This window comes from Lytechinus pictus, chromosome 15, assembly GCF_037042905.1.
Source record: "Lytechinus pictus isolate F3 Inbred chromosome 15, Lp3.0, whole genome shotgun sequence".
NCBI classification, from domain to species: Eukaryota; Metazoa; Echinodermata; class Echinoidea; order Temnopleuroida; family Toxopneustidae; genus Lytechinus; species Lytechinus pictus.
This window is the reverse complement of record NC_087259.1, coordinates 13,618,680-13,644,445: the sequence shown is the minus strand read 5'-3', so window position 1 is coordinate 13,644,445 and position 25,766 is coordinate 13,618,680. Positions and strand designations below refer to the sequence as shown.

General features: G+C 37.7%; 1 protein-coding gene across 1 annotated transcript in view; it reads left to right on the top strand.

Annotated features, from left to right (window-relative positions):
* The first annotated feature begins 8,866 nt into the window (after positions 1 to 8,866).
* Positions 8,867 to 25,766, top strand: part of LOC129277307 (protein cab-1-like) — a 48,975-nt gene continuing 32,075 nt past the window's right edge. The window contains exons 1-5 of the mRNA XM_064109997.1: positions 8,867 to 8,954; positions 9,234 to 9,260; positions 9,390 to 9,554; positions 12,081 to 12,203; positions 13,990 to 14,056. Coding sequence (XP_063966067.1) covers positions 8,867 to 8,954; positions 9,234 to 9,260; positions 9,390 to 9,554; positions 12,081 to 12,203; positions 13,990 to 14,056 — 470 coding nt within the window. The remainder of the gene's footprint in view (positions 8,955 to 9,233; positions 9,261 to 9,389; positions 9,555 to 12,080; positions 12,204 to 13,989; positions 14,057 to 25,766) is intronic.

The following is a 25,766-nucleotide window of genomic DNA, read 5'->3' as shown; positions in this document are numbered from 1 at the left end:
TCACAAGGGTCCCATGTGCTTGAAGCTTCAAGCTCAATTACTGATTTGAAAGAGCAATTTTAACTGGTTTCTGCTCGATGTAGTGAACAACTTCTCATGTAACAATGATTTTGATTGGGCTGTTACTTGTATCTGACTACACTGTAAAAAATGAAGTGCTTATTTTAGCACTTACAGTGCTTGTATAGTGACTGCACTACAAGTGCTGATTTTCTAGTTCAAATCAAAACTAGAAAATCAGCACTCGTAGTGCAGTCACTATACAAGCACTGCATGTAAGTGCTAAATTAGCACTTCATATTTTACAGCGTAATCACAAATCTGTTTCTGTTTGGGATAATTATAATAGTGGGATAATGATATTGAAATGCATGTGTCTGGTACATGTACTCACATTCAAAGGGAAATTACCAGTTTCAATGCCCTCTCAAGTGCAATTGAGAATATTTTATTTCAAATTTTAATTTGTATAAGTCTACCATAAAATTTCATATGAAGCCCTAGAGACCATCAATGCTATTCCAGAAAATGATAAAACAACGATGCAGTCATATGTATCTTGGATCAAGGGTATTACGATAATGTGTTTCACAATCAATTTATCAGGAAAAACAAGCGTAAAATTTGAATGCAAATCACATTCAAAACCCTAGAAAATATAGTACTTGTACATTTGTGAGTACTTTTCCCAAATCATACAAACTTTCTTCAGGATCACAGAAAACATTGGCACCGTAATCAAGCAATTTGTGAGAAGTTCAACCAATCAAACACTTTAGAGGATCATTAGGTGTTAGGGATGCTTTGAAAAAATTCCATCAAAATGATGAGAAAATGTGTTAGGATGAATAGGGTCCATGTAAACCGTACTGGGTCTAAATTAAACAAATCAATTAGTAATTGAAATTGATTGATTTTTTTGTACATGATTTGCCATATTTAGCCTTACACTTTGATTGATTGTATGATAAATTGTACAGTTGAATTGTATTGTTTGTGTTAAAGGGCCTTAGTCTGGTTCAGGAAGATATTCTCAGATTGTCTTACATGCACTCTTTCTTTGTTTATCTTTCAATAATTATATCATACAGACAAAAAAATTATTCATGATAAATGAGTTGAATAAATCCCAAATCCCAAACTGATTCATTGTTTAGTGGCACTTGAATGAATCCAATTTGTTTAAAATATATATGGGTGTGTTTTATACAGTGTTATCCTCTTATACAGAAGAGATGCATGCAGATAAATTATATACAATGCCATGATGTTGTTATCTTATCGATATCTGTTTGTACATCTGTTCTTTTCTCATGAATCTTTTTTGTTTGTCTGATGATTCAACCCAGTGTGTGTGTGTGTGGGGGGGGGGGGGGCTTGTGCTAATATGCTCTCTCTCTCTCTCTTGCTCTTTCTCCTCCTCTCTGTTATCTGTATTTTTTCCTCATTCCTTTGTATCTTACTTCCTTTACTTTCTGTTTCCGTCTCACTCTCTCTCTCTCTCTCACCCATTTTCTTTCTCTATTATTTTGTCTGGATTGATTTGTTTCCTTTTTTTTCTTTGGTGATGTTCATAGGCCTTATGGTAGATATCGACCGTATATGATGTATCAGTGTATTCAAACTTGTAACATAAAAAAAATGAATTGTAATAGAAAAATAGAATCCACTGAGTTGAATACCAACGCCCGTAATCTGAAGTCGGGTTTAACTTAAACTCAGGTTTAAAGTTGTGGTTTAAGTATGGAGAGCCAATTGTTACATAAATCACTAACAGTAGAGATATCATACTTCAGCTCATTTGGCTCTCAAATCATTCATAATTGTCTAGGAAGTATAAAAAGATTATTGTCTTCACCATCGATGAATCAGGAAAATGCACAGTAAACATAAGAAACATACAACTTAATAAAAAAATTATACTTTTGGCTTCCCATACTTAAACCACAACTTTAAACCTGAGTTTAAGTTAAACCCGACTTCAGAATACAGGCCCAAGTGTTTATATTTTTTAACAAACATTATGCGCCAAATGATTGCAGTAGAAAATGATTAATCATTCATTATTTGGCAAAATAAGCAAGGAATTCTGCCATTCGAAGGTATTTGCTCAAAAGGACTTGTGTGATATGCCCGTGTGTTTATCTGTGTTGGCAACTGCAGCTGTGTTACTGGGTATTCTGCTAGCTGCATTTGGCATGATTAAATCATGCCAAAACTACATGTATAACTGTGATTATATGATACTAATCGACCTTGAATTTAAAGACTATTTCAAAATTATTGCTGACATTAAGCAAATTAGTTTGGCTTGAACTTTATCCTTTTAATTTTCAGGAGGAATTCTAATAAAAAACCCAAACATCATACATGTACATGTAGTTTTTCTAGCGCATGAAATTGCTAATACAACAGCACTCGTGCTAGTATACTTTGAAAGGCAGATTTATATTATACATTTTTTCTTTGTATTTGCACTCATGATATTCCGATTGTCTCATTTTCTCTCACAAGATACACTTTCATTTGAAGGCAGCTGCTTCATTATCTGCCAACAAAATCATATTTAGCATTAACCCCATGAGACCTATACCACAGATAACGGGCTAAACTCAATGGGAAATGTGAATTATACTGAAATCAATGTGTGCTCAATGAGTTAAAAGCATGAGTCTATGGGTGTGTTTATGCTTCCATTGCGAGGACAGAATCAGCGTTTTCAAACGTCATTTCAAAACGCCGATCGTAAACGTGGTTCTGGGAGTGCTGTTTATGCTGAACTTTTCAGAGGCGAAATCATGAACTCCAGCTGTCTTCGCGTCGTAATTTTCGTTGAGCAGGAAAGCGAGGTCAAATTGGGCTCACCCTTTTTCAAACGTTTTTCTTCTTCTGAGTGTTGTTATGGGGAAGGTACATCGACTGTTTTATAAATATCGAACAATTTCCGATTTCTTAGTCATTGCATGGAGCTTCTTGACATAGCCATATAATTTCCACCATGGTGAGGATAATAGTGAGAAAAAATAAAGAATATTTAAGTATACATAATAAAACATCTATTTTGTTTATGCTACTGGGGCATCTGGCGATGTCTCCTCATAACTCATGTTCCAGATTGTTTTTTTTTGGAAAACCCTCAATATTCATCGTGATGACAAAATTGGAAGAGTAATACTAGTTACTTAAATCAATTATCACACATGCAAATGTAACAAGGGAGATGAGAGGTAATTCCGTGGAGGTAACATGCAACCATGGAGCAATGCGACTGTATTTGCCCGCGGATTTTCATCTTACTGGAAGCACGTACCAAATGACGTCATTTAAACACATTTACGATCGTGGTTCTGTTTATACTTCCCCAGAAAGCCTGATTCTGGTCAAATGACGTTTACAAACGCACCTTTTTGTGAGTTTACGATCGGCGTTTTGAAACGTCGTTTAAATGAAAGTAAGCATGGATGCAACCGTGTTTTGGACTAATCACGTATGGAAACGCTGATTCTGGCCTAAAAAGTGGAAGCATAAACACGGCCTATGATTGAGAAAAGCTACTTGCGTGGGTTTATCATCACATGTGGAGAATTCTGAGTGACAGTGAAAGAAGCATTAATTTTTTAGTTTGGAAAACAGGAGTTAGGGAAATCCCCGTTTGGTTTACGCTTGTAAGATGAAATTCAAGGAAATAAACAAATATTCTGATTCAGTAGGATGTTCTTTAAATTGATCTGAATTCAACAATTTTCCATTATGCATGATACCCACACCCCTTAATATTGTTTTATAGAATATAAATCAGGTATTTATTTCTTCATGACCTTATTTTTTACTAGAGTGCTGTAAATTTACATCTTCATACTAGATACATGTTGCGATGAGTACATCCAACTTTTATATTATCTTAAACAATTCCTATTTCAGTGTTAAAAAAGTATTCCTGCCTGTTTCTTTATTAGTGTATCATGGAAAAAAAATCAATGATTCACCCTCACCTACCCCTTCATAAAAAGTTAAGTTTTTGTTTGGGTTTTACTAATCATTGAAAACATTTTCAAATTCAGACTACACACTAGCCTTTGGGCAAGTCCTTGCATGCTACTTCTCTGCCCAATAGGGTTTGGAAAATAGACTAGGGCAATAGGGGTGATGGCTGGAAAGAGAACTCTTCGCCTCGGATGCTAGTCTATGTATTCAGACGCATTTATGGTGCAGATTGGAAAATAACAGAGCTTAGTGCATTGAGTAAAGGCTAACTACACACTAAAACATATTACCAGTAGTAAACTGGGTGCACATGAGGGTGAAAAGGAGTAAATCACCCAATACAAGGGCTAAGGATTGAGAGTGACGGGGGGGGGGGGGGTTAAGAAGGGTGGGAGAAGCTGTTACCCCTCGGCCTGTTTCCACCCTTTTGCCATTTTATTTTTAAGAGTGTAGTCATATTGAAAATAAATATATATTATTTAGTTAGAAATTGCTGCATTCTAGTTAGATTTTAGAATATAAAAAAGAATTAAAAGAACTTTACACTCTGTTGGCAATGAATTTCATATACTGTATGAAAGAACACCTCTGATTGGCCTCTGGTTAGTAATTTGAACAAAGTGCACATGCAACAGGGATCTTGATTTGTCATTGGCATTGGCGATAGATTGCTTTTTTTTGGGGGGGGTGGGGGTTATGTAGCCCTGGTAATTCTTATCTAGTTGTTTGAAGTGTGTATTTCCATGGCTCAGTCAATGTCTCCCTCTCATGTTCCTGGTTAAACTAAACCATGGTTAAAAAGTACTTGCAAAGGGGTTCACAAGGTCACAAGTGGCGAAGTTGTTACATCCTTTTGGTACCTTGGAAAAACAGAGATGAATAGGAAGACGATGAATTATTTAATTTTGTGTTGACTTGACTCATCCATTAAAAGGAGCAAAAATGATTATCTTTCCAATCTGGAAAAAGCTCTTGAGATAGATGGTGATTACAGCTTTATCAGATTATTCTTAGAGAGCAAATCAACTTGGGGATGGGGGAAGAGATCTTGAACTGGGCGATAATCAGAGAGGGGGGGGGGTAGTTTATGATGGTGAAGAAGATGATGATGATGATGATTATGATGATGGTGATGGTGATGGTGATGATGATGATTATGATGATGATATTGATGGGGATGTTGATGATGATGATGGTGATGATGATTATGATGATGATGATGATGATGATGATGATGATAATGATGATGAAGATGATTATGATGATGGTGATGGTGATGATAATGATGGTGATGGTGATGATGATGATTATGATTATGATTATGGTGATGGTGATGATGATGATGATTATGATGATGGTGATGGTGATGATGATGATGATGATAATGAAGGTGATGGTGATAAAGATGATTATGATATTTATTATGACCATGATGATTATGATAATGATGATGATATTGATGGGGATGATGATGATTATGACAATGTTGACAGAGATGATGATGTGGATGAAGATGATGGTGGTGAATGCCCGGAAAGCAGTAGATGGCAGGTTCGAATCCCACTGGTTCCAATTTTTTCTGACTTATGATCATATGATTTTCATTACAGATCGAGCATACTGATCTTATGATTTTCATTTACAGATCGAGCATACTGATCTTAAACAAATAGGAGTAATGCCGAAAATTTGTTAACAAATTATAATTTCCTCCTATAAAAGCCTCTTAATTTACTATCTATTGTCCACGGCGGACGGTATTTGAATATTAATGAGTCAGAAAGAAGAGGATCGAGGGTATTTGAATTTCAGTTCATCGTGGCTTAGCCGTGAACCAGAATAGCCTGGTGGTTGAGTCGCTGCCCGGAAAGCAGTAGATGGCAGGTTCGAATCCCACTGGTTCCAATTTTTTCTGACTTATGATCATATGATTTTCATTACAGATCGAGCATACTGATCTTATGATTTTCATTTACAGATCGAGCATACTGATCTTAAACAAATAGGAGTAATGCCGAAAATTTGTTAACAAATTATAATTTCCTCCTATAAAAGCCTCTTAATTTACTATCTATTGTCCACGGCGGACGGTATTTGAATATTAATGAGTCAGAAAGAAGAGGATCAAGGGTATTTGAATTTCAGTTCATCGTGGCTTAGCCGTGAACCAGAATAGCCTGGTGGTTGAGTCGCTGCCCGGAAAGCAGTAGATGGCAGGTTCGAATCCCACTGGTTCCAATTTTTTCTGACTTATGATCATATGATTTTCATTACAGATCGAGCATACTGATCTTATGATTTTCATTTACAGATCGAGCATACTGATCTTAAACAAATAGGAGTAATGCCGAAAATTTGTTAACAAATTATGATGGTGGTGATGATGATGGTGGTGATGATGATGACAATGATAATGATGATGATGATGATAGTATAATAATGCCAATGCTGGTGATTCTGAATGTAATGATAATGTTGATATTTATAGTCATAATAATCACAACCACAGTGGAAACAAGTATGTAGAAGTAGTAGTAGTAGCAGTAATAGTTCTGTAGTAGTAGTAGTAGTAGTAGTAGCAGCAGTAGTTGCAGCAGTAGAAGATGTAGTAGTACTATAATGCCATATAGTAGTGGCAATTAACAGTTGTTTCTATGTTTTACTATTATCTTTATCATTCTCTAATGAGAGAAGAAGGGAGTAAGAAAATTGATAAACTGAACAAGGAGTGAAGAATGGGAAAGGATAAAAATAGACATATTTGTCTATTATCTTTGATTAGTATATTGTATTATTCATATTAATGATAAAGAAAGCAGGCGCATGTAATCCTCAATAGGCCCTAACGATTAGGGAATGTTGGGGGATTTCCATACATGTAGGCCAGGATTGGGAAATGATGCATGCGTTATTTCATGATAAATGGATGAGGTAAAGATCTCTTTCAAATGATCTGGAATTTTGCAATTAATGTACATGCTCACAAAACTCTATTTGATAATGGAGAAGACTTTACATTGCATACATTTTTTTGAAAGAGATATAATAAATGATGTCGATTTTAATAGGCATGGCATCTTTCAGAAAATATATACATTGTCTCAGCAGTGATAATGAAGGTTCCATAAATAGCTTAAGCACGGCTATGGTTTCACAAGCCTAATTGCAAAAGGACGGCAAAATATATTCATTCTACTCACCCATCCCCAAGATTTCTAATGGACATAAGTGTATGCTTATATGATTCACCATCTAACACAGATTCTAGGAAGGTCAATCACTGAACTACCTTTATCCTAATGGGAAAGAAATATCACTTACCTTTTGAACCATTTGACAGGCTGAAAAATTAGGGCTATTTTAACGTTTAAATGCTATATATTATTATTTACGTTTCAGGTAAAGAGTGAATTCTCGTCACGAGATTTTTCATAAATGTTGATTTATTTTATAAATGAACTGAAGAGTGAGATCTCGTCACAAGATGTTTTCATAAATGTTGATTTATTTTATAAATGAACTGGTCAATGTACCCTTTTCTGGTCAGGTATGGTCTATGAAATGTCAGATATATTTCCTTTCCAATGGTAGTAAACCTTAGTTCCTCCAATTCTCGCTACCCCAAATAGCGATTTCACCGAGATCCGGGAAAATCCCTGTAACGCGCATTGCATTATGGGATAGCTTTTCGGTATTCCAACTTCCTTATCGGAAGTCCAATGCACTGTTTTGCCATTCAGATCAACAGTGCCGTCATGCACAACGTCGCTTTCGCTCGGAAAGTTCGTGATCACAACCCTCTCTTTCACATTTTCTCGTGAAATATATTTTTTATTTTTATTTATAATTCAAATGGAATCAAAACTGACCAAATTGGATAAAAAGTATTATAATCTGTACATATTACGCTGATTGGCATCGATTTCAGCGTGGTGGAAAACTCAGTATTGCGAACCTCGCGCGAGCATGACTCTGAACCGGAAGTGGTGATGACGACCCGACGGAGTGAAAATTATCTCGTCTCGCGCATTATGAGATTTTTGTTCCTATTTGGGGTAGCGAGAATTACATCCTTATTTTTTAATGAATTTTTTTGAAGTGCTATTGTTTTACACATGGGGAAATGTTTATGCGCATGGCCCCCTGTGGTTGCACTTAGTCATAATTGTCCAAAGCTGTTAACCAGATACTGTTGGGGTAAAGTTAGGCCACCCCTCCTCCCCAAGTAGATGGTCATGTCTCCACCAGGAGCCAAGCTGGAGCCAGAGGCTTTAGTAGTTTTATTTTTATGTTTAAATCTTCATGTAGATACCAGTGGTATAGAAGAAGATGACAAAATTCTCAAGTTCAAGTTTAATTCATTAAAAAACCAGACATACATGTATTGTATAAGTACAAATCAATGAACAGATAATACAAAAGGATAAATAACATATGAGAGGTTTTCGAGGACCCCTAAAAAGCAGAGCTTGTGAGTGGGGCCCTACAATAAATGAGATGTAAACAGTGAAGGAACATACTGTACATAATATTAAATACAGATATGTACAGAAAAAAAAGAGATAAGCAAAACAAATACACACCCGCACACACACACTCACACACACGACTAGGCTGGCCAGCTACATGATAACTCATAGTTTTATAGAACAACATTTTCTATACTAGATTTAACCCAGATTATCAAAGAGATATCTTTTACATTGTACTTTAAACCGATAAAGAGTTGTACAGTTCCTCATATCAGCAGGCAACCGGTTCCACTCTTCTGGTAGTTCTTCTCCAGGAAATGGTTTATCTTCTTGAGTAATTCTAAACCTAGTGTCCTGTTTTATGAATTCATCAATCTCAATACATAATATAACTCTTCTTTCTCCAGTAAATGGTATGTTTCTTCCAGGAACCAAAGGCTCCACCAGCCATAATATCCAGATTTCATCTAGGTTCCAATGATACAAAAGTTGATACCAGTAAGAGGCCAGACTGGCAGTCTTCTTCTCAAGCAGATGACCAGTCTCCTCCAGGAGCCAACCAAGAGTGAACCAGGAGCTAGAATCTCTTACTATAATCCATATATGTATATTGATAGTACTCTTTATGCTTTCTCAAGACACTAGTGGTATGGAAACTTGTTTATACAGGTAACAGACAGACTTCTACTCCCCCTCCACCAGAAGCCAACCAGGAGTGAACCAGAAGTATATCTTCTATGATCTGTACCATTGTTTATTTTTATTCTCTTCGTACAGGTACTGATGGTATAGAAGTTGATACAGGTAATGGGTAGCCTCCTCCTCCTCCCCCTCCCGCAGATGGTCGGTCTCCTCCTGGAGCCAACCAGGAGCCTGTCTACAATGATCTCTAGTTTATTTATACCATTGTTTATTTTTGTTATCTTCTTACAGGTACTGATGGTATAGAAGTGGATACAGGTAATGGGCAGCCTCCTCCTCCTCCTCCCCCTCCCGCTGATGGTCAGTCTCCTCCTGGAGCCAACCAGGAGACCGAGGCCGATGTAGGAGCTGAAGGAAACCAGGCCGATACAGCTGGTCAAGGAGGTGTCGGAGGAAGTAAGTAACAAATAATGATTCAGGTCTTCTATTATGTTTTTAAAAATCGGATTCCAGACAATTTTTTTGGCAACTACATGTATGCAGATCCCTTTTTCTGATTCCTCATGCTGTTTGCAACTTTATAAATAATTTTATAGGATTATTCCAAGATGGAGTGTAGGAGATGGAGATAAAGGCCTCGTGGAAGGATAATTATAACTGTATATTCCACACCCTCCCTGAATTTCTGCATCCATGCATCCCTATTCAAAATCATATCTCAGCCTTATGTTATTACTCTGGATTCTCATCCTTACATTGAAAATTGCTTTATTATTATTATTAGAGCTCGATGATGACTTTAACAATGCTGTACTTATGACTCATGGTACTGCAAAGACTCATTATGCCAAAATGGGAATCAAGACCGTTTTAACAGAACAAAGAGAATCTCACAAGGGTGCAGGGTTACGTACAGATTGTATATAGGCCTATGTAATGTGCATATACTGTATGTAATATATCTACTTTTATCACAGATGTAAAGCCCCTAATTCACAAATGAGTCGAAATTCAATATATTTTTACTCTGTCCTTCATATACTATACATGGACCTGAGAATGAATTGTGATATTAACTGTAAATGAACAGTGGGTTTCATCACAATCCAATTTCTCATATTCAGCTGATATTGGAAAAAAGTATTTCTCTTCTCAATCACATTTTAGAAATAAACAAAGCAGTGGAGGGGGGATATAAACACACAAAATTTGGGAGGGTTTATATGGGTTCTCTTTCAGCGTGCACTTTTGAATTTTTTAAAATGCTTTATATGGAGATTGAAACCAAACACATTGGCCCGAATTCACAAAGATGGTTTTGAAAACCATCGGTTGAACCCATGGTTTATGCAGATTTCATGTATAGATTATACTTATTACCGTGCACACTGAAAAGTGTCCAATGCTGATGCACGCTTTTGTCACAGTGTGCCAATTTTTTTAAAATTTGTTTTGAATTAATGAGTCCACTCTTCAAACAGTGGACTCATTAATAAAATAGCGTGCTTAACCATGGAAACAGGCATCTATGTGGCTCACTGACAAAAGCACGCATCAGCATTGAACACTTTTTAGTATACGCTGTGAATTGAGCGTTATTCATACAGGAAAATGTGCATAAACCTTTGGTTCAACCGTTGGTTTTTAAAACCACCTGTGTGAATTCGGGCCATTGATTCACAGGTGTATGTACATGCATATTGTTTGGTACGGGTGTGATGATGTTGAAGGCTTTTGTGGGAAATATGAAATAATTCTCAATTTACTCTCTCCATTTCCTCTCTGATTGAATCCGTTTTGATGTACATGACTTGGTCAAACAACAATATATTTGTTTTACATTCACAATCCCATCCTTCTTCCCATATGTCCATCATGTACATGCACCATTGAATGCCCGGGGGGGCCACTTACATTGACGAGTGGATACCTTGCGCGACCAAAAAAACACGTAAAAAGGATGTCTTTTTCAAGATAGGGCACGTTACGTACGTAACGTGATAAGGGTGTCAAAAACACAAAAATATTGAAAAAAGGGTATCTATTTCGCTCGGAAAAATATACGTGTTTAGGGTCAAATATGCGGGGATGATAAAACAAAATCAAAATGTTTTATAAAGGATGTCCTTTTTGCCCCAACACTACGTGTTTAGAGTCCGATTTGCGCGAGGTGTGGAAGGTGCATGGGGCCGTAGTAATTAAACCAAAATAATGGTGTCTAAAGGTAAAACCGACGACCGACGGACGCGTGACATTACAAAATATCTCTGCACTTGTTTAGGGGTTCATTTCAGGGAATACTTGCTAAGAGTATCGTTTTGTTTCCAATACTTGTTAAGGGGTGCATTTTCAGAATATGGAAAATACATCGCTGTACTTGTTTAGGGGCTCAGTTCTGGGAATACTTGCCAATAGTATTTGTTTCCAATACTTGTTAAGGGTAGGGTTTCACACGCCAATACTTGTTAAGGGGTGCATTTTCAGAATATGGAAAATACGTGTTTAGGGTGCTTTTCAAGACCCCGTGGTCGCGCATGGTATCCACTCGTCAATGGAAGTGGCCCCCCCGGGATTGAATGCCAGATATTTTGCCTGAACTTGGAACATTGCAGAGCGTTCCTATCTGCAGCCAATCACATCTTTTTAGCTACATTGCTCATTGAGATTAGGGCACTGGGGGAGGTGTGACTGTATGGACTAGTGGCGGCACCAAGGGGGGGGGGGGGGGTCATTGGGCGGTCAAGATCATTGCTCCCCCCAGAAATTTTGAAAACTAAAAAAAATAATAATTGCGCCTCAACCCCCCTAAAAGAAAGAAATTTTTAAAAATGAATAAAATATAAAATAAATAATTAGATTGAAAAACAATTATAAATTGCCACCCACTTGTCCCCCTATTTAAAAAAAAAATCCTAATTCCGCCACTAGGTGTGACATGGTTTACAACTTCATTTATCTTTTTTTTAAATAATGTTTTATCAGGTCCTGATGATAATGAAGAAACCTTCCCCAGCGATGACTTCCAGGAATCTAATGCGGACGTTCAAGCACACCAGGCTCAGAACAATGGCAGTGTTATCTTGTTAGCAGAATGGCAATTCATCTGTAAGTTTATCTATTATCCATTAAATTCAAAGTTTGTTTAACCCATGTACCACTGATTTCTGTAATTATGCTTTTTAAAGGGACCACCTATTCCTAGATGCTAGGTTTTTTTCCTACATACTTTTCTTCTCGGAGTCAGAATATAATATGCAGTATAAGTATAAGAGTATAATATCTCAGTTTTCTTTTTATAGGTAAACGTGATTTTAATCCCGCGGTTTTGGTCACTATGACGGTTTGTTGTGGTTTACTGCAAAAGATAGGATAAAAAATAATACGTGCCTAATGATGCATCCAGGATTATACCCAGTTATTGCAGCTGCAGGGAGTTGAAAGAACTAATGCGTATTTAATGTATTCCCCTTTACAGATAAAATGAGTGCCAAATTGACCAAGAACTTACACAATATGAAGTTTGCAAACTTGTATTTGACAAAGGAATAGAAAACTTTACCACTGTCACCTGTATGTGAGCCACAAATTTATCAATAGTGAACTAAAAAAAATTGAGGAAAAGGGATATACATTATATGGCATTGTATAAACTAAAAAAAAAAAAAATTATAATTAATAGTTTATATTTTACCATTCAATGTAACTGAGTGTATTTTGTCCATGCTTAATTAGTAGCTTACTGATAGAGTTTTTGTGACTACACTAAACATATACTTGTTATTCTACAAACTCAATTATTTTTTTACACCTAATCAGTGTAATTTATAATTATATTTTTAAAATGAAAAAAAGAAAAATTACTAATAAATCCTATCCCAATGCTGTTGAGACTTTTCCCTGCTCAATTGACTACCGTTACTAATATCATCTTGTTTTTGACATAAACATAAAGAAAAACATAGAAGAGTCTATTTACATGTAATTTTGCTGATGATATTCATTCTCTTATCCTATACTGTACTTTTTAACATTCCCAATTTTTGGGGATTAAATTGTTCTTTGAAACTTAGATTTTCAAACAAAGACCCCATCATTTTATGATTGGTCACGATATCACATCTGAACAATATTGAGCAATCCTTGATTTCCTATCAATACCCAGGATATAGAGTATATATAAGCACAGTAGCTTTGCAGACATAAATGCAAGCACCATATTGTGTACATGTTAATCCAGTTCATTAATGTCAGACACTAATTCTATAGATCTGCTGCTTTAATTCCAAATTTATGAAAGCTGTCATCAAAACATTAAATTGTAAATTTTCTAAGGGTAAGATTGAAAATATTTTTACATAACCCTTGATATTCATGTAACATATGGTAGGCATTTCGAGATCAAAGGGAAATCGTCGTTAGCCAAACAACTGTGTTGTGAAGTAAGAGCATTTTCCCTGCAGTGTGCAGGCTGGTAAATTCCACAAGAGGGCGCCATTCAAGAAATATGAATTGAAATTATTGGATTTCTTCTTAAGAGCAGGTTAAGCAGAATAGAATGCAGTATGAATACTTATCTTTGAGATAATATTCTCAAAATATTGTTCTGAATAACTTGATAAAAATCAGGCTCCTGTCTGAGAAATGAATCCTAAAGTTTATGCAATATGAATATTCAAAAAATGATAACAGATGGGAGTTGCTTCTACCCCGTTTGTCTTTCAAAGAGATAGAGCAACAGTGAGATGGCACTGCATATCGATCAATTGGGAAAATGAAATTTCAGAGTATTATTTCTATTTCGAACAATAAAATATGGATTTTCATTTTTCATTGTCAATCTTCCATAATTCATATATTCTTTGTTTTTTCTGTTTTTTTTTTCTTATTGCAGTGATTGTTGTTGGCTGTGTTGCTGTAGCAATCATAGGTGTTGCCATTGCCTTCATCTGCTGGTACAAGTAAGTCGCATTGGAACACTAAGGCCCAAATTCACTAAGGTGGCTCGAAAACCCACTTGTTGAACCCATGGTTTATGCAGATTTCCTGTATAAAGTATGCTTAATTTACCGCATATACTGAAAAGTGTCAAATGCTGATGCACGCCTTTGTCACATTGTGCCAAATTGAGGCCCGTTGCCATGGATAAGTATGCTATTTCATTCATGACTCCACTGTTTAAAGAGTGGACTCATTAATACAAAACAGTGGAGTCATGAATGAAATAGCATGGATAACCATGGCAACAGGCGTCAAGTTTGCGCAATGTGACAAAAGCGTGCATCAGCATTGGACATTTTTAAATATATGCGGTAAATAGGCATAATTTATGCAGGAAATCTACATAAACCATGGGTTCAACCAATGGTTTCCAAAACCACCTTTATGAATTCGGGCCTATAGCTTTATGATTTGTTCTTCCACTTTTATATTCTCTTTGGACATGTAAATGTTCTTTTCATTGAATTTCTATTATTTTTCAAATGTGTGTCTAGCCAAACCTTTCTTTGATTGTGTGTTACAACTTTGTTTGTACCTTAGCTTTCATGCTCAGCCTTAATTTCAATTAGCTGTCTCAAAGCTTAGATTACAGGGGGGGGGGGGTGTGGGGTATGGGTGGTTAGTTTGACTTCTTCCTCCAAATCTTTGGCAAAACGTTTCTGATTTAACAAATATTTTGTAGAGGTGTAAATAGTATACCTTCAGGTTTTCACTTGAAACAAAACACTTTGATCATAGATTGTGACAAGTTATGCTAATTTAATCATTGTTAATTTAATATTTCCATATAATATCATGGCCAACTCTAACCCAGCCTTTAACAATTTTTGTTTGATAAAGTTTGGGTTATATAGATAATTCCTGAATGCTTCTAACCTAATACCAAAAGATGCACATGACTTTCTAAGAAGCAATAAATATATGATAGCTTATCGCAATATTGTTTAAAGTGTACAGGGGAAAGGGTCCCCTCCCACATTGGTCTAAATAACAGTCAAATATCCCAGAAAAATATTTGACTAACTTCCAGACGTCCTTTATTAATTGCGCACTAGGGAATTTGGGTATATGGACCACTGATTCAATCCACTTTGATCACACACATGTCACCTAAGTGAATATTGACCATATATTCTCCTCTTTTAAAATATACCAGTACATGTATATGTTTGTCAGATCCACCACCCTCCCTCTCTTTCTCCCTAACCTTTTTCTGATGTATACCGGTAAGCAGGCATCCTATCACATTACATTGTTGTCTTTTGTCAAGTATACCAGCATATATTTCAAACCTGAATAACCCTTTTCATATCTTTTTCCAAGCAAACCTTTTCTCCACTCAAAGTGCATGCAGAATAAAGAATCCAAGGACAGAGCTATATGATAAATAAATAAAAAAAATATCTAGAGATCATGTTGTAGTAATCGGTTTAGTATAGTTTCCATTGAATGCTGCCTGTCAAACCTGCAAACTGTCTTTTCTCGTCAGCTACATTTACCTATACTGACTGTGCCTGTCAAGTATTGTAGTTTAACGTATCAGATTTACATGCATATTTGGACCAGCACATGATTGCTATTGATCTACTACATCAGTGGTGTGTACTCACAAGTTATTTGATGGAACTTGCATGAACCATTACAATGTTGTGATACTGTGATGGGTTCGAATCAATCTTCCAGGTAAGGCCATGCATCAAATTTTCTCCAGTCGTTGACGCATTAATTGTGAATTCACAGAGAGAATTGATAGGTTGCCATTAGCCCGGCCCTTAGATTATGATATTAACCAGAAAGCTAGTAAAATGTAAACACCATGTGCATTGATAGAATAAAAATTGGTGCTTATAATTTTATTTTTGGTAATTTGGTATCTGTGAAATTAATAGACATATAGACAGACAGATAAATAGATGGATGGATGGAAACAAAAAAAGATAGATAGATAGATAAATAAATAAATAGATTGATGGATGGATGGAAACAAAAAAGATAGATAGATAGATAGATAGATAGATAGATAGATAGATAGATAGATAGATAGATAGATAGATAGATAGATAGATAGATAGATAGATAGATAGATAGATAGATAGATAGATAGATAGATAGATAGATAGATAGATAGATAGATGGATAGATAGAACAGACAGACAGACTGACTGACTGACTTGTACCCAAATGGACAAAAATATTAGAATATCCTGTATGTTTGATATACTATCTGCTTCGAAAATAGAACTAAAAAGGTTTGAGGACTCTGAGTGAGTGAGGAAGAAAGAGATAGAGAAATTAAGGAAGGAAGAGAGAGAGAATAGATATCAGAGAATACAAGAAAGAATCCATAGATCTGATGGTACCCTCAGACCAACCAGATATAATCCTTTCTTCAAACACATCACCCAAAACACACCTATCAATGGGCAGTTTGGATAGTAAACACTGCTCATTGTAATGGAGGAATATAGGAACTCCATTGGTCATCTTCTAGATGCCTTAGAAGGGCATACTGTATGCAACTGCAAGTCATGGTATTAACAGGGAGTTGGATGTTTATATATGCCAGGGGACTGAACTGTTCTTAAGACCTGCATGTACAACTTTCAAACTGCAGGTGTATCCTCATAGGACACCTAGGTGATTTCCTCGTATATGACGTATATGACGACCGTGGAGAACAGTCTCCAAATTTTGCTGGATATTTAGTTAGATTCAGTTGCAGGCCAAAGAGGAGTTTGGTCCTAAAGAGACGGTTGATTCTTGCGAGCAACTTATTTGAACTTATAACGTGAGAGACTTTGTTTCCTGGATTGAAAAAAGGTAGATCTATTCCAACACGAGGCAGAGCTAAGCATTCTAGTGAAGTATGATTGTATTCTCTTCAGGAGTTCCAGATCTTAGGCAGTTCCTTTTCTTCTTTGAATATTCTACAACCATAACAGCACCATTCCAGGACTATAAAATCTTCTTTTAATTTTACAACACCAGTCTGAGACTTGGATCTAGCTGAGACTTTGAACCTAACTTCCAAAGAGAACAGATTCTACAACACAAGAGTGCTTGTTTTCCAGGGTTAATGTGGATTGTTTTCCCTGCGTCAATGTTGACTAATTATTCATTTGCCTCTGGTTAAAACTGTTGGAGCAACCATCCCAGTTCCAAGTGCCTAAGGACTAATGGCTAATTAATTAGGCTTGATTTGGTTGATCTTCCAGAGAATGAACCTTATAAATCTAGAACTATACCCACCCAACGAATCGCGCTAATGAGTTTCAGGAGGATTTTAGTGCCAGCTAACTGAAATTTTCTTTCCATCAAAATGTTTTCAAGTTGCCACAAACACAAATTACAATCACTACAACTTTAATATTTTGAAAGGAATATCAAGCGTATGTTGTTTGTTTTTAATGATCAGAAAAATCATCTTGATATAGGCAATTTTCAAACACCATCAAATTAATTTGACAGTATGATAAATGGAAGAGTGTACCCTAAGAATTTATCGTAATTATCAGGCCTGATGATGTCACCTACAAGACTAAGAAGAAAACTGTGAACAAAAAATTACACCACTTTGTGAAGAAATATAATGTGTGGAATATGAAGAGCTCAAAATTTTACTGCCTTAGTTGTTGTTTCTGCTATCCTGATGATGACAAGCGCCCCCTTGTGGTGGATGGCATCCCAGCTAAGAAGGCCAAGGAATCCAGCCGACTGTAAGTGACTTTCACCTTTGTGATGCCTCAATATAGAGATCGTTGGTTTGAGTAGTGTGTTTATGGTTTCAACAGAAGTCAAAACAAGAGGATATTGAGTGTAATTTATTGAAAAAGAGTGGGTTTGAAGATGAAAAGCAGAGTTTCCCATGAAGATTTGTGTTTCAAGGAGGTATGTCCACGACAAGATGCGAATAACATACACAAAGCCATGAGTAAATTAAACAAGAGTGAAACCAACAGAACAAGGTAGCTCATGTGAAAGCTGAAAAATGAAAGAATAAGATAAACAAACAGAGTAATATTGAAGACATGAGAAGAAAGTCTTGAGCATTTGAATGTCAAGAACACTACTGCTGTTGGAGATTCTCCAATTAGCCTTGGGCACGCTACAGAGTGGATTTGGCGTATTACAAATTATTATAATTATTATTAGTAGTAGTATTTAGTAGTAGTAGTAGTAGTGGTGTTATTGTTATTTTTATTATTATTATTATTATTAGGATTAGCATTATTATCATTATTATTATTATTATTATTATCATTATTAGCATTATTATTCATGCAGTCAAGATGTGATGTCACACTTGAACAACTCTCACCTTTTGAGAATGAAAATATACCCCAAAACATCTCTTTTTTGCACATTCTAGTGAAAAGACACACAATTCATCCATTATATAATGTTTTGATACCTGTATTACATGTCTTTTCATTAAAAAAATAAAACCTGATCTTGGCATAAGATTAGATAAATAAGAAAATTTAAATGAAATGTGTACTAAATTAATGGGAAAGTTGTACATGTGAGACATCACAGCTCTTGGTCGCTTTGCCAATTGGAGGATGTACATTGCAATAGTGATCTCAATATTCAAATGTTGATAACTTTATTATTCATTCAATAGGTTTCTTTGATTTTTTTCTTTTGTATATAAATTCAACTGGTTTCAAGGGTTTCATTCACCTTTAAACTTTATGCATGCCTAAAATCGAGCAGTACATTGTGGGGTTTCATCAGTAATGAACATCCTAACAAATAATTCAGCTGGAAGATTAGTCTTGACCTAAATTTTGTTCATTAATCAGCTTGTTGATGTTTGTTTCAAGCTCGAGATCACCTCCAATAGTTTAACAGTCGTGACGAAATGTATCCGATACATGTGAATGTGATGTGTCTCCTGTTTTTTTAATTAATATTCATCCTCATTTATTTTAGTCATCATTTTCCCTCATACAAAGCATACATGATTTTACGAACTGGTATTATCCTAAGTTTTGATCATATTTTTTAAATTGATTTGTTTTCTTCATATCCTGAAAGTCCATGATTAAATCTATAGAGTTACCAAATTTCAGATTGAAATTCTTAATTATTGAAAGAATAAGAGCATTTTTAAATTTTGCATGAATGGGCACACCGCCCACCTTTGAGTTCAGAAAGCATCCTCAACTATTGTTTCTGTACTACAGCAGTCTCCGCAATGGTGCACAGAGGTCAAGAACACGACCTAGATGTTGCGCATAAGCATTGAGTGAATTTACGAAACATGGTTTATGCTGCTAAAAAAATGCGGGGGACCTAAGCCCCCTTTTTTCAGTTTTTGAAATGCCTACCTGCTCTTCATTCCAAATATTACAAAAAAAAATCATGCAATTTCTTTGCATATCATAATGGATACAATTTATTCTTTAAATTGGTATTAATAATTGCTCTAGGTTCTTTTTAAAGCACATAGCTATGAGCGTTTGATAAACATCCAAACATGGAACGTGATTATCTCAATAGCGTGTTTTGGAGACCAGCGGATGTCTATGCCAGTTCGTAAATTAGGCAATGAAAGGTTACTGATTTGCTTAATGATGACACCCCCTCATTCCCAGGGGGGGGGGGGCACTCAGTATATGATATAACTAGGAAAGCCGCTCCGAAGCATAGCATTTTCTTCTTATCGAGAGAAAAGAAGAAAGAAATCCGCTCCAAAGCTTCGCAAATTTTTTGTTACGCCGTTCCGGTCGCATTGATTGGCCACAATGAGCTGCAATTTTGGTGAAAAGCGCCCGTGCCGCTGGGCTAGCTACATACATGTATGCCCGTTCCATAGGGATGCACACGCAGGCGACCCGTTCCAAGGACCCCCGTTTTCACAAACATTTGTAGTTCCGAAGCCCGTTCCGAGGACCCTCCTTATTACAGTAAGTCCGCTCCAATTAGGCCCCCGGTTTTTTTGTCTCTTCCTTTGGACCAGAATAACTGCTTTAAATCTTTCATATATCTTTCCAGGTAATCTTTGTTCTTCCCTTTCCTGTTAATTGCTAGTCACTTCCAGGTTCCTTGCCCTTTGGAATATAAAAGCAACAATGATTCTACTATTAATAATAATAATAATAATGATACATGTGACTTACAACAAAACACCAAATCCACTCTGTCGAGTGCACAAGGCCCATAAGGAAATCGATGAAAAAAAAAGAAAATCCATATATTATTGTTCGAAATAGACATGAAATGAAATACTCCGAAAATTTGCTTTGCCCAATCGATCATGGGCCAGGCAGCCGCTGTGCAGCGCCAGATCGATGAGGCTCTATCCCTTTAATCGTTGAACCCCAAACAGGGTAGCAGCAACTCCCATCTTTTAACGTCTTTTGGTCTCCCGGTTGTGAGACGGACGCTCTAACAACTGAGCCAACACACCAGTAAATTAAGAAGTAAAAAGATAGGTTTTAAGAACATTTTGGAAAGACTCAACAGAGATACAATTTTTTTATTTTTAATGATCAGGAAGTCTGAAATACATGTATGAAATAAGAAATAGAATATCAGTAATGTTACTGTTTTTCTGAACATTCATTGTCGCTTATAAATATCAATCAGCATTTCCTCCAATGGTTATTGATTTGCATCATGATAACTGTAATTTCATACTTGACCCGGCCTATTTGTTTCATTCTCAGATGTACATTTCCTCACGCTTCTCCCTTCCGTCTGCCCTCTTCTCCTCGATCGCCTCACACTCTTATTATATGACATATGACATGAGAACCTAGACAGCGCTTTTTTACCTTCCATCCGCCCTCTTCTCCTCGATCGCCTCACAGTCCATCTTAACATATTACATGAAAACCTAGACAAAGTCATCAAACCTATTAAATTGAGGTTTAACCCCGGGGGGCCACTTACATTGACGAGTGGATACCATGCGCGACCAAAAAAACACGTAAAAAGGATGTCTTTTTCAAGATAGGGCACGTTACGTAAGTAACGTGATAAGGGTGTCAAAAACACAAAAATATTGAAAAAAGGGTATCTATTTCGCTCAGAAAAATATACGTGTTTAGGGTCAAATATGCGGGGATGATAAAACAAAATCAAAATGTTTTATAAAGGATGTCCTTTTTGCCCCAACACTACGTGTTTAGAGTCCGATTTGCGCGAGGTGTGGACGGTGGGGCTGTACTAAACCAAAAATATGGTGTCTAAACTGAGGTAAAACCGACGACCGACGGACGCGTGACATAACAATAAAATATCCCTGTACTTGTTTAGGGGTTCATTTCAGGGAATACTTGCTAAGAGTATCGTTTTGTTTCCAATACTTGTTAAGGGGTGCATTTTCAGAATATGGAAAATACATCGATGTTCTTGTTTAGGGGCTCAGTTCTGGGAATAGTTGCCAATATTATTTGTTTCCAATACTTGTTAAAGGAGAATGAAACTCTTGGAGCAAGTTACCTTTTGTGAAAGCAGAAAAATCAAAGAATAAGATCAACAAAACTTTGAGTAAAATAGGACTAGCAATAAAAGAGTTATGAGCATTTGAATGTCGAGATCACTAATGCTATGGAGATCCTCCCATTGGCAATGCGACCAAGATCTGTGATGTCACACACGTACAACTCTCCCATTTGGACACTGAAAATATACCCCAAAACATCTCTTTTTGCTCATTCTAATCATATGACAAACGATTCATCAATGATATAATGTTGTGAAACCTCTGTACTTGTCATCTCATAAAGAGAACACCTCACCTTGTGATATACTCTATAAAAGTGAGAATATAAGTGAAATAAGTACTAAAGTAATGAGGGAGTTGTACGTGTGTGATATCACAGATCTTGGTCGCATTGCCGTTGGGAGGATCTACATGGCACTAGTGATCTCAATATTCGAATGCTCATAACTTTCTTATTATTCATTCAATCTTCCTCAAACTTTCAACAATATGTTTCTTTGATTTTTCTCTTTGATATGGATTCAGCTGGTTTCAAGGGTTTCATTCTCCTTTAAGGGTAAGGTTTCACACGCCAATACTTGTTAAGGGGTGCATTTTCAGAATATGGAAAATACGTGTTTAGGGTTCTTTTCAAGGCCCCGTGGTCGCGCATGGTATCCACTCATCAATGGAAGTGGCCCCCCCGGGGGTTTAACACTTTAATTCCATGAAGAATTGTAGAGGAGGTCATGACAAGAGATAACAAGTTCAGAAGCTGAGAAGGAAGTGAAAGAAGAAGGTTGAAAATCCATATGTAATCCAGGCCCCATTTTTTTTTACATACTATGCCTAAATTAGCGAAACCTTTTTGCCTGACCAAACTAGAACAAGAGGTGGCCCCAATTTTACCAATAACATTCCCTCCCACTTCCTCCTGTCCTGACCATCCTTCTCCTTCAGATCAACTGTACTGCTTTCCTTCTTTACCAGGAGATTGTTTCATGAAAGTTGTCAGCACTGACTAAATTGCCAGCTCTGACATTTTCAGTAAAGTCCTTGGTTTTGATTGGCTGTGAGGCACTGGCCTCTGACTGTTACTATGGTAATTTACATCAATAACTGGGATATACTCATTTGATTTGCTAGTTCATTACGATTAACTTGCACGCCGAATAAAAGTACACAATTTTTCCTGCGCGCGCGCAGCATCTCCCTACGCACGCACTATCCCAAGATCATCACGCAAAAAGGCGTCCATTTCCTCTTTTACTTTCGCCTGCCGCCGTGAGCAGACGTTAGCTAAGTACACTCCCACTTTTCTATAAAAAGTGTCCGTTGTTTACATATTTATCTATGTATTTACAGCCTATTTCAATCCTTTGCCTTTCGGCTATAGATTGATTTCATTTATATCATAGTGCATGGAGCATTCGTGTTATTATTCACGTTTTTCTTTAAATAAACTTGTGAGTTCCGAACGTCAGTTTCGTTTTCTCACAGACGGGTTGCTTCCGCTTCCCTTACCCGTAGCTCCGCGCACTATTCCTGCGTGCCGCAGGCATTGATACAACGCCAAATCTTTTTAATTCTTTATTATTCTTGACTTGCACCTTTGCCTCGTCTTGAATTGAATTGATTTTATTTCCTCCCCACAGCTTAGGCTATGGGACAGATAGGAGCGTCGTCCTTGTTTGTTCTCAAACTTGTTTTCAACTTGTTCCTTTGTGAGTTGGTTGATTGTCTCAATCAATCTTTTGTTTTTGTTTGATTAATTGATTGATTGATTAATTAATGAATTAATCAATTGTTTAATTATTATTGTCTTTAAAAAATTTTTCTCTTAAAATTTTTTGGGAAGCCCCCCTGTTTTCTATTAGCGTCCTTTAAAAAAGTTTTCGCTAATGAGTTTTCGGCTTTCCAGTTTAAGGGAAGTAAGTTTTTACTTCTTCCTTTCAGATCAGCTCCTTTACTTATTTCTTTTGACCCTTGTCAAAAAAAAAAAAAAAAAAAAACCTTGTGTTTTTTTTTCTTAGCTGATCCTGCTCTTCGTCCTTGGACTTAGACATTTCTGTTTTTAATTAATTAACGTCATGTTTACGTGTGTAATTGATTTAAAAAAAAAAAAAAAAAAAAAAAAAAAAAAAAAAAAAAAAACTTAGTTTTTTTTTCTCACTTCAGCTTCTTAACTTTGTTTGATCTCATGTTTAAGAAGTCGATCCTGTTCTTCCGAAGTTATTAATTTTATTATTAATATTTCTGATAAGGATCTTGCTTTGTCACCTTTCTTGTCCACCCACCCCTCCGCCCCCTCTCTGTTTTCGACCCTCCTTTTGTTCTTTCAGCTAAGAACTTACCAGGTAGATGAGCTCTTTTGACTCATCTCCTGATGACTCCAAACCTGCCGCTGGGAGAGAACCAGACATGGTATTATTGTTACCGTGATCAGCGGCGGTGAGTATGAGGGCAAGAGAGTGAGACCCTTTGCGATGGGCTCTATAAAGGGTGGAACCGTGGAGTTGCGTCCACGTGCCTTGGAAAAAGGAGGGTGGAACCGTGGAGTTGCGTCCACGTGCCCAAGAGGGTGGAACCGTGGAACCGCGCCCACGTACCCGAGCGTTTTAGGGTGGAACCGTGGCGCAGCGGCCACGTGCCTGAAAAGGTGATAGCCAAGGCTCCCTCGACGGGACCTGAACCTATTTTGGGGAGTGTGGTACTAGTATAGAAAACTTCACTCCTCCAGGGCTGCTTTACCCACCGGCTATCGGGTCCATCAAGTCCGGGTTAAGAGCATGGGACTCTTTTCCCGGCACAGACTAGGCTCGATGCTTTGTCAGTCTCCTTCAGGGAGCATTAGCAAAGGGCTACCAGCCCCTAGTCGCTAGAGACACGTGAGCTCGACTCCGTCATTCTCACGATTATCTGATCAGGGTGGAACTGTGGAATCGCGTCCACGTGCCCTTAAAGGTGGAACCGTGGAATTAGCGTTCATGTGCCTAAACGGCTTGATCAGATTTGGGTGATTTTTCTCATGCGAGATATCACGTCCCCCTGTCTCTTGTGCCCTATTCTGCCCCCCGGCGGGGGCCGCATAGAAGAGGAAGAAGAAGAAATTCTAGGTTGCTAACCCCGCTTCGCGGGCAGACCCTTTCTTTCTAATTCTTGTGCCGATGGTCAGGCGTCGTAACTTCATGTTACAACAGAACGCCCTCGAGCATCACGGATTTTTATCCTCATGCTCTCTGTCAGCTAAAACCGCCGTGTCAAACACCAGGCAGGTCAAGCAGACATTCGCCATCTCACACCTCGGAGAGTCACCGGCAATTTCATGATTCGCCGGCGCACGCACCTGCAAGGGAAATTCCCGCTAATACACAGGTGTTATCGACATACGGGCATCGCCCCCCATTATGTCACCAGACTCCCGATAATTGTGGGTCACGCGTCGCAACTCTCATGTTGCTTCACACGCCCATGAGCAGTGCGGGTAAATTCCCCCACGCTTCATGTCAGCTTCAGCCGCCGTGTCAAGCACCGGGCAGGCCAAGCAGACATTCGCCATCTCATACCTCGGAGAGTCACCGGCAATTTCATGATTCGCCGGCTCACGCACCTGCAAGGGAAATTCCCGCTAATACACAGGTGTTATCGACATACGGGCATCGTCCCCATTATGTCACCAGACTCCCGCTTCATGTCAGCTTTAGCCGCCGTGCTAAGCACCGTGCGGTTCAAGCAGTCACCTGCCCTCTCACGCCGGGCTTTTATTGAAACGCTGTTCACCTACACGGTGACCCCGTTTCCATGCAGGTGCTTCCAACATACGGCTTTCAAGCCAACATGTCGGCAAGCTCTCGATGACCGACGGCTGGACGTTGCATCCTTACAGGTTGCATCAACACGTCCCGAGCATTACGGGTTCTTACCCTCGTGTTCTCCGTCATTACAGACCGCCGCTACGCGACGGCTGGGCTTATCAACAGCCTCGCACCAGCCACCGGCCCTTTTCTTTGAAATTGCCGGCCCTTTTCACCCGCAAGGGTGTTTTCATGATATGCACAGGTGCTGCTGACGTATGGGTCTCACCCAGCAAGTCGGCAAGCCCTCGTATGTCGCTGGTTGGTCGCTGCAGCCGCTTGACTGTTTTCTGTCGGTCTTATTGCCGGTGACGGGCATTGAGCGGATTGAGTTTCTCCCGCCAGCCCGCACTCCGGGGAGCCGTCGGCGAGTTCACCTGC